This window comes from Chiloscyllium punctatum, chromosome 25, assembly GCF_047496795.1.
Source record: "Chiloscyllium punctatum isolate Juve2018m chromosome 25, sChiPun1.3, whole genome shotgun sequence".
NCBI classification, from domain to species: domain Eukaryota; kingdom Metazoa; phylum Chordata; class Chondrichthyes; order Orectolobiformes; family Hemiscylliidae; genus Chiloscyllium; species Chiloscyllium punctatum.
In genome coordinates, this window is record NC_092763.1 from 88,098,412 (window position 1) to 88,108,113 (window position 9,702).

Consider the following 9,702-nt stretch of genomic DNA (forward strand, 5'->3'; position numbering starts at 1 on the left):
GCTCACCCTAAATTCCATGTGATCTAACTTTACTAAGTAGTCTATCATGCAGGATCTTGTCAAGGGCTTTACTAAAGTCCAAGTAAAAAATGTTTACCACTCTTGTCTCAAACTTCTTGGTTACTTCTTGGTTACTTCCTCAAAAAACTCATATCAAGTTCATGAGTCACTATTTCCCTCGCATAAAATCACATTGAATATCCTGAATCATTCTTTGCCTCTCCAAATAGATACAAATCCTACCCTTCAGAATCACTTCCAACAACTTACCTACTACCAAAATCAGACTCACAGGTTTATAGTTTCCAGGCTTCTCCTCACATTCCTTCTTAAATAAAAGAGAAAGTGAGGACTACAGATGCTGGACAGTGAGAGTCGAAAAGTGTGGCGCTGGAAAAAGCACAGCAGGTCAGGCAGCAAACGAGGAGCATGTGAATCAATGTTAAGGGCATAAGCCCTTCATGGCAAAATTCTAGATGAAGGGCTTATACCTGAAAAGCTCCTTATCCTCAGATGCTGCCTGATCTGCTGTGCTTTTTGCAGCACCACACTTCTTAAATAAAGGCACAACATTAAACACTCTCCAGACATCCAATACCTCACCGTTTGTTAAAGGCAATACAAATATTTCTGCAAGAGTCCTACAATTTCCTCTCTAACTTCCCACTGTATCCTGGGATACACTTCATCAACTCTCAGAGATTTATCCACCTCCATGTTTTCTAAGACTGACAGTAATCCTCTACAGTAATATATGATTTAGATGAGAATAGAGAAGGCATGATTAGTAAGTTTGCAGATGACACCAAAATTGGTAGTCATGATTTGGAGATGCTGGTGTTGGACTGGGGTGTACAAAGTTAAAATTCATACAACACCAGGTTATAGTCCAAAAGGTTTATTTGGAAGCACTAGCCTTCGGAGCACTGCATCATCATCAGGTAATTGTGGAGAATAAGACTGTAAAACACAGAATTTATAGCAAAAGTTTACAGTGTGATGTAACTGAAATTATATATTAAGACCATAAGGCCATAAGAAATAGGAATGGAAGTAAGGCCATTTGGCCCATCGAGTCCACTCCGCCATTCAATCATGGCTGATGGGCATTTCAACACCATTTACCTGCACTCTCCCCGTATCCCTTAATTCCTTGCGAGATTAAGAATTTATCAATCTCTGCCTTGAAGACATTTAACGTCCTGGCCTCCACTGTGCTCTGTGGCAGTGAATTCCACAGGAAAATATTGAAAGTGACACAGATTGTTTGTTAAATCTCTAATCTTTTAGAATGACCATGTTGGTTTCAGTTCTTTCATATGTAAATCGCAAAACCTTTTTTAAAAGTTACATTTCAAGTGCACTTTAACAATTGGTGTCATGTCGGCCCAGATAAGGTATTGAAGACGTTAACTCCCTGCGCCACAATGATCAGACTGATTCTAACCTAAAAATGGATTTACAGAATCTTACATAGATTCATGCAATTTTTGAGCAAAGTAAAATGTGATTCTGCAAGTACAAATTCACAAAAGCACAAAGGGATTTTGATCAAATGGGTCAATGGCAGAAAGTGGCAGATGGAGTTCAATTTGGCTAAATGTGAGGTATTATAATTTAATGCAACAAACAGGGGCAGGACTTAGACAATTAACGGGAGGGCGTTGTATAGTGTTGTAAAAAAGAGGGACCTTAGGGGTTCAGGTACCTAATTCTTTAAAGTTTGTAACATATAGGGAGAGAGTGGTTAAATACGTGTTTAGCACTTGTCTTCATTGTTCAGATCATTAAGTATAAGAGTTGGTTCGTCAGAATGGACAGGGCTTTGGTGAGGACTCTTCTGGAGTACTGTGTACAATTCTGGTCGCCCTGTGAAAGGAAGGATATTATTAAGCTGAACAGGGTTCAGAAAAGATTTACCAGGATGTTGCTGAGTCTAGAGGGTTTGAGTTATAAGGAGAGGCTGGTTAGGCTGGGAATTTTTCACTGGAGCATAGGAGGTTGAGGGGTGACCTTATAGAGGTTTATAAAATACTCAGAGGTACAGATAAGGTGAATGACAAGTGTCTTTTTCCCTAAGGTGGGGGATTTCAAGCCAAGGGGGCTTATTTTTAAGGTGACAGGAAAAAGATTTGAGACATGAGGGGCAACTATTTTTTTAATACAGTGTGTGGAATGAACTTCCAGAGAAAATGATGGATGTAGATACAGTTACAATGTTTAAAAAGATTTGGATAAGGACATGAATAAGAAATGCTTGGAGGGATATGGACCAGGAGCAGGCAGGTGCGACTAGATTTGTTTAGGATTATGCTTGGCATGGACTGGTTGGACTGAAGAGTCTGTTTCCATGCTGTATGACTGTATATGAACTGTTTTTAAAACATCAATATTTATTTCCAAGTTCTCTCACCTACATTTCTTTCTCCATGGTAAAAACCGACGCAAAATATTCATTTAATATCTCTCCCCATCTCTAGAGGTTCAATACAAAGATGACCTCCTTCATTTTTAAGGGGCGCTAGTCTCTCTCTAGTTGCTCTGTTGTTCTTAATGTACTTGTAGAATCTCTTTGTATTATCCTGAACCTTATCTGCCAAGGCTCTCATATCCCCTCTTTGCCTTCCTGATCTCCCTCTTAAGAATCCAAACCTTTAACATCATGATTTTGCCAACGTTTAGAGAATTAAAATCATCTACTATTACAACCTTGTTATGCTTACATATATCTGAGATCTCTCTGCATATTTGTTCCTCAATTTCCCTCTCACTGGGGGGTCTATAGTACATTCCTATTAAGATGATCACTCCATTTTTATTTCTAGTTTCAACCCATATATTTTCAATAGACAATTTTTCAGACAACACCATTCTCCCTCCTCTTTAGCCTCTCTTTCTATCCTTCCTATAGCATCAAAATTTGGAACATTGAGCTGCCAGTGCTGTCCATCCCTCAGGCAAGTTTCTGCAATAGCATGACATCCAAATCCCATATTCCCAAATATGCCCTGAGTTCATCAGCTTTATCTGTAAGACTCCATGCATCGAAAGAAATGCAATTTAATTCTTGAGTTACTTTGTTAAATTTTCTATCTAACCTTTTATATTCACTCTGTAAAGCCTTGATCTTTTCCTTAATTATGTCATTCCTATCAAAGTGTACAATAACTTCCAGTTCTTCACTCTCCCCTTTAACAATATGCTTCAAATGTTTTGTGAGAAGCATTTAATTCTGGCACTAGGAAAGCATCATCCTATTCTAGATTCACATTCACTGCTGCAGAATTTCCAGCCTATGTCCTTGACAGGAGAGTCCTCAAAACAATTATTTTTTAAAATTTTGTCAAACCCATCTATCATAAGACTCATTCTTAGAGTCCAAGCCCTGACTTTTCCTCTTGAGAGATTATCCTTTCCTGGTGAAGTCAATGTTGATACCTTGTGGTTGTAGGGTCCCAAGGTAGAACATGAGGCGTTCTTCCTCCAGTCAGATTTGGTGGTGGTGGTGGAGGAACCTGATACTTGCATCTCCTTGGCAGAGTGGGAGGGGGAGTTGAAGTGGTCAGCCACACAGTTCCCTCCCCACTGACCTATCACAATCACCCCACACCTGCATCCACTTACTGCCTTCCAAGCCCCATCCTCCTATTTATCTGTCAGCCCTTTATCCCCCCCCCCCCCCAACATTCCTGATGAAGGGCTTATGCTCAAAACGTCACTCTCCTGCTTCTCAGATGCTGCGTACCTGATGTGCTTTTCCAGTGCCACACTTTTTGACTCTGACTCTTCAGCATCTGCAGTCCTCACTTTCTCTCAGACAAGACCACAGGACAAGTGCTGGAAAATGGGATTGGAATAGTTTGATGGTTGTTTTTGATTGTGCCATAGATCTTTATGACTCCCAAACTTCAGCCAGGAGAAACGGAAAGATTTACCTTTAGCAGGACCCTCTCTGAGGGCAATGCTGCTTGATTTCACTATCTTATAGTTTTTTCACTTAATTCATAAATATATATATTACCAACAATAGAGGAGAAAGAAAGGGAAATGAGTGAGAAGTGGAAGGGTTTAAAAGAAAGGAGGCAGATAGAAAATTGAGAGGAAAGATTAAAGAAATGGGAGATAAAAGAAAAACTCCAAAATTTAAATTGAAATAATTAGATATTTAATATGTAACTAAACTATAAAAGAATTCAGGTACAACATGGAATAATTTCACTTTCTGCTCCACAAAATTCATTTGTAAATATCCTGTTGAATGTTTGATACAACATTAGATTTCTATTTTGGTACAGACTTGATGGACATCAAGCAACAACATTGTTTTGTCCTGTAATATTTAATGATTTATTTCAAGTAGTTATTTCAAGCAGTAACTAATTGAAGATCTCTTCAAAAGTTTAATTTTAGTTTATATTCAGTAACCGAAAGCATTAAATAGAAAAAAACAGATGATATCACTTATTTAAAAAGTCAACTTTAAAGTTTTGAGCTAGGTCCAACGCTGGTAAACTAGAGCAATGCTTGCGCAACAATTCCAGAGCTTGCTTATTTTGAGCATGTTGACATCTCTCCTTTTTCAGTTCAGTCTTTACTGTGTCTAGTTCTGTTTGTCGTTTCTTCAGTTCTAAGATTGACTTTTCTTTCCACCTTTCCAGCAAACAGACCTTTTCCAACTGATGCTCCAGTTCCATCTGTTTCCAATTGGAGATGAGTTTCTCCTTTTCAAGGTGGCGATCCTGTGTTTCCAGCCTGTTCCATTGCAATTGAGAGCTCAGGTTATACATGGTCACTATCTTTTCTTGTAAATCTTCTTTAAGACCTCGAATTTGCAAATCCTTTTTGACACTTTCTTGCATGGTTTGTCTTAGGTACAAGGCATTGTTCTGTAAATCTAGTTTAGTCTTATGAAGTTCGGCCTCTTTGATTTCCAGGCAGACAGTTAATTTCTTGTTGCGTGCCTTCAGCTCTTCTGCCTGAAAATGCGCAAGTGCCAGCTGTGCTTTTAAATGTTGTTGCTTAGTGTCTTTTCTACACTTCATTTCATGTAAAGTTGTTAGTTCCTCAGTGTTCCAGATACACTGCTCTTCCATTCCATCAATAAAATTCTCAGCATTTCTATCTGATTTGTCTGATTTAAACATGCCAGCATGACTGTTTCCACACATCTGTAATTTCAGGTCTTCAATGGGAGTTTGAGTATCTGTTACTGATGCAGTCCATCCTGAACTGTAAGCTTTCCTTTTAAATTTGTGCTCTTGTTGAAAATTCTCAATTTTCTGCTGGTAAATGTTTTTAATTCTTTTGAGTCTCTTGACTGCGAAGTTTTCAGAAACGAGTACCAGCTCCGAAGTAACACCCTTCCCAATAAGATCTTGCACATTGAAACGTGGAGGAAATAATGCTTCAACCCAATGTTGTTCTTCCATCTCTTGGAATCTCTATGAAACAAAATCACTAAACAGTTACCACTTAAGACCTAAGTGCAGATATCTCAGGTTAGTCAGCTCCAAATACAAACACACAGCAGATGAAGTAATAACATGCTTAATGTGAAGTTATACACTTTGCTGTGAATAACAGAAAGGAAGAGTATTGTTCAACTGGTGATACATTGGAAAGTGTGGATGCCCAAAGGGATCCTGGTGCACTTGTACAGCAGTTAATGAAAGTAAATAGGCAAGTGTAACGTATAATTAGTAAAGAAAATGGTATGTGGATCTTCATTGGAAGAGGAAGAGGTTAGAAGGAGGGATGACAGCATGTTGCTGGAAAAGCACAGCAGGTCAGGCAGCATCCAAAGGGCAGGAAAATCAACGTTTTGGACCAGAGGTCTTAATTTTTCCTGCTCCTCGGATGCTGTCTGACCTGCTGTGCTTTTCCAGCAACACACTCTCAACTCTGATCTCCAGCATCTGCAGACCTCACTGTCTCCTTAGAAGGGATGTCTTTCTGCAGTTAAACAGGACTTCAGTGAGACCATGCCTGGAGTGCTGTGTGTAGTTTGGTTACCTTACTGAAAAGGAGGTGGAACTTGGAATATGCAACAATGCAAAGTGGCCGAGCAGAGACTGACAGCTAGGTGTGATACCCATGAGATGGCCTCAACTGGGACCTAGGGTTCATGTCACACTACAGATGACCCTACTACATTATACACTCTCATACAGACACAAGCACACATATAAACACCCTCACATACTCTCTCACATTCACACTCTCTTAGACACACACACACACCGCTCCCCAACACACACCCACACCCTCTCACAGGCTTATACTCTGTCACACTCATGCTCAAATTCTACCAGGCACGCACATATACAAATACAGTCTCTCACACACACTGTCTGTCTCTCTCTCTCTCGCCCTCCCTCACATGCACACGCACATAAAAGTCCATGGGGTGAATTTGCATTTGCAGACACATTCTATTTTTGCTCAAACATCACACAACCCGCAGGCAGTCAGTCCAGTCTGACTCAAGATTGAGATACAGACTCGAACCTCACACCGTTGATACATTGTCTGAGCTGAGATGTCACTCTTTTTTATAAAACCTTAAATTACCTTGAGGGTGGCACAGTGAGTAATCTAATCAAAATGTGACTTAAAAGTAGTTCTAGGATTAACATATTAATGAACTGAAACCTGAAACCCATTCTAAAAGATGGAACATTAACAGCAATCTCCCTCCCTCCCCTCGCTCCCCTGTCGCCCCCCCTCCCCCGTCCGCCCCCCCCCGGTCCCCCCTCACCGCCACCTCACCTGGTCTGGTCTGGTCTGGTCTACCCGAGACTCCAGACCCACAGCCATGGGGTTAACTAACTACCAGATGGTGATATAATATAATGGTGACCTAGTCCGCGACACCCACATCCTGTGAATGATGGATTTGATCTGGAGGGTGAGAATCACTGGCCCCAGTCTGACGGGCCCAGGACGAGGACACGGGGCCGGGGCCGGGGCCGGGGCCGGACACTCACCGCCTTCTCACAAAACTACAAACCCTTCACAACCGAAAAGGGGCGGAGACTCACCCACAGTGACGTCAACACAACCGATACCGGGGGGAGGGGCAGATGAGGAGGAGGGGGAGGGGCAGATGAGGAGGAGGGGGGAGGAGGGGGGAGGGGCGGGGAGGAGGGGCGGGGGAGGAGGGGGGGGGAGGGGCGGAGGAGGAGGGGGAGGGGCGGAGGAGGAGGGGGGAGGGGCGGAGGAGGAGGGGGGAGGGGCGGAGGAGGAGGGGGGAGGGGCGGAGGAGGGGCGGGGGAGGGGCGGAGGAGGGGCGGAGGAGGGGCGGAGGAGGAGGGGCGGAGGAGGAGGGGGGAGGGGCGGAGGAGGAGGGGGGAGGGGCGGAGGAGGAGGGGGGAGGGGCGGAGGAGGGGGGAGGGGCGGAGGAGGGGGGAGGGGCGGAGGAGGGGGGAGGGGCGGAGGAGGGGGGAGGGGCGGAGGGAGGAGGAGGGGAGGAGGAGGAGGGGAGGAGGAGGAGGGGAGGAGGAGGGGAGGAGGAGGAGGGGAGGAGGAGGAGGGGAGGAGGAGGGGGGAGGGGAGGAGGAGGGGGGAGGGGGGGGAGGGGGGAGGGGGGGGAGGGGGGAGGGGGGGGAGGGGGGAGGGGGGGGAGGGGGGAGGGGGGGGAGGGGGGAGGGGGGGGAGGGGGGGAGGGGGGGGAGGGGGGAGGGGGGGGAGGGGGGAGGGGGGGGAGGGGGGAGGGGGGGAGGGGGGGGAGGGGGGAGGGGGGGAGGGGGGAGGGGGGGAGGGGGGGAGGGGGGAGGGGGGGAGGGGGGGAGGGGGGAGGGGGGGAGGGGGGAGGGTGGGAGGGGGGAGGGGGGAGGGGGGGAGGGGGGGGGGGAGGGGAGGGGGGAGGAGGGGGGAGGGGGGAGGGGGGAGGGGGGAGGGGGGAGGGGGGAGGGGGGAGGGGGAGGGGGGAGGGGGGGAGGGGGGAGGGGGGAGGAGGAGGGAGGAGGGAGGAGGGGAGGAGGAGGAGGAGGAGGGGGGAGGAGGGGAGGAGGGAGGAGGAGGAGGGGGGAGGAGGGGAGGAGGAGGAGGGGGAGGAGGGGAGGAGGGGAGGAGGAGGAGGGGGAGGAGGGGAGGAGGAGGAGGGGGGAGGAGGGGAGGAGGAGGAGGGGGGAGGAGGGGAGGAGGAGGAGGGGGGAGGAGGGGAGGAGGAGGAGGGGGGAGGAGGGGAGGAGGAGGAGGAGGGGGGAGGAGGGGAGGAGGAGGAGGGGGGAGGAGGGGAGGAGGAGGAGGGGGGAGGAGGGGAGGAGGAGGAGGGAGGAGGGGGGAGGAGGGGAGGAGGAGGAGGGGGGAGGAGGGGAGGAGGAGGAGGGGGGAGGAGGGGAGGAGGAGGAGGGGGGAGGAGGGGAGGAGGAGGAGGTGGGAGGGAGGGAGGAGGGGGGAGGAGGGGAGGAGGAGGAGGGGGGAGGAGGGGAGGAGGAGGAGGGGGGAGGAGGGGAGGAGGAGGAGGAGGGGAGGAGGAGGAGGGGGGGAGGGGGAGGAGGAGGAGGGGGGAGGAGGGGGGAGGAGGAGGAGGGGGGAGGAGGGGAGGAGGAGGGGGGAGGAGGAGGGGGGAGGAGGGGAGGAGGAGGGGGGAGGAGGGGTGGAGGAGGGGGGAGGAGGGGAGGAGGAGGAGGGGGGAGGAGGGGAGGAGGAGGAGGGGGGAGGAGGGGAGGAGGAGGAGGGGGTGAGGAGGGGAGGAGGAGGAGGGGGAGGAGGGGAGGAGGAGGAGGAGGGGAGGAGGAGGAGGGGGAGGAGGGGAGGAGGAGGGGGGAGGAGGGGAGGAGGAGGAGGGGGGAGGGGGGGAGGAGGAGGAGGGGGGAGGAGGAGGAGGGGGGAGGGGGGAGGAGGAGGAGGGGGGAGGGGGGGAGGAGGAGGAGGGGGGAGGGGGGAGGAGGGGGAGGGGGGGAGGAGGGGGAGGGGGGGAGGAGGAGGAGGGGGGAGGGGGGGGAGGAGGGGGGGAGGGGGAGGAGGGGGGGGGGGGGAGGGGGAGGAGGGGGGAGGGGGGAGGAGGGGGGAGGGGAGGAGGAGGGGGGAGGGGGGGGAGGAGGAGGGGGGGGGGGGGGGGAGGAGGAGGGGGGGAGGGGGGGAGGAGGAGGAGGGGGAAGGGGGGAGGGGGGGAGGAGGAGGGGGGAGGGGGGGAGGAGGAGGTGGGGGAGGGGGGTGAGGAGGAGGAGGGGGGAGGGGGGGAGGAGGGGGGAGGGGGGGAGGAGGGGGGAGGGGGGGAGGAGGAGGAGGGGGGAGGGGGGGAGGAGGAGGGGGGAGGGGGGGGAGGAGGAGGGGGGGGTGGGGTGAGGGGGGAGGAGGAGGAGGGGGGGAGGGGGGGAGGAGGGGGGAGGGGGGGGGAGGGGGGAGGGGGAGGAGGAGGAGGGGGGAGGGGGGGAGGAGGGGGGAGGGGGGGGAGGAGGGGGGAGGGGGGGAGGTGGGGGGAGGGGGGGAGGAGGGGGGAGGAGGGGAGGTGGGGGGAGGGGGGAGGGGGGAGGGTGGGGGGGGGTGGGGGGGAGGAGGAGGAGGGGGGAGGGGGGGAGGGGTGGAGGAGGGGGGGAGGGGGGGAGGAGGAGGAGGTGGGGGGAGGAGGAGGAGGGGGGAGGGTGGGAGGAGGAGGAGGGGGGAGGGGGGGGAGGAGGAGGAGGGGGGAGGGGGGGAGGAGGAGGAGGGGGGAGGGGGGGAGGAGGAGGAGGAGGGGGGAGGGGGGGAGGAGGAGGA

At 51.2% G+C, this 9,702-nt stretch overlaps 1 protein-coding gene across 2 annotated transcripts; it reads right to left on the minus strand.

Annotated features, from left to right (window-relative positions):
• Positions 1–4,142: 4,142 nt before the first annotated feature.
• ccdc160 (coiled-coil domain containing 160) lies at positions 4,143–7,075 on the minus strand. Of its 2 annotated transcripts, none has more exons than XM_072595670.1 (2): positions 7,041–7,075; positions 4,143–5,441 (listed from the first exon to the last, which is right to left on the minus strand). In XM_072595670.1, exon 2 carries the CDS (start codon positions 5,427–5,429, stop codon positions 4,458–4,460), a length of 972 nt encoding a protein of 323 aa, XP_072451771.1. In that variant the 5' UTR covers positions 5,430–5,441; positions 7,041–7,075; the 3' UTR covers positions 4,143–4,457. The 2 variants fall into 2 exon arrangements, with proteins under 2 accessions (XP_072451771.1, XP_072451770.1); XM_072595669.1 differs by lacking the exon at positions 7,041–7,075 and adding an exon at positions 6,769–7,009.
• Positions 7,076–9,702: the final 2,627 nt, after the last annotated feature.

What these genes read in the sequence shown, in the direction of transcription:
- ccdc160 (XM_072595669.1), bottom strand. Translation starts at nt 6,816, where the DNA reads ATGGCTGTGGGTCTGGAGTCTCGGGTAGACCAGACCAGACCAGACCAG. An exon ending in ACCAGACCAGACCAGACCAG is followed by an intron (nt 5,442 to 6,768) that starts GTGAGGTGGCGG and finishes TTTGTTTCATAG; the next exon opens with AGATTCCAAGAGATGGAAGA.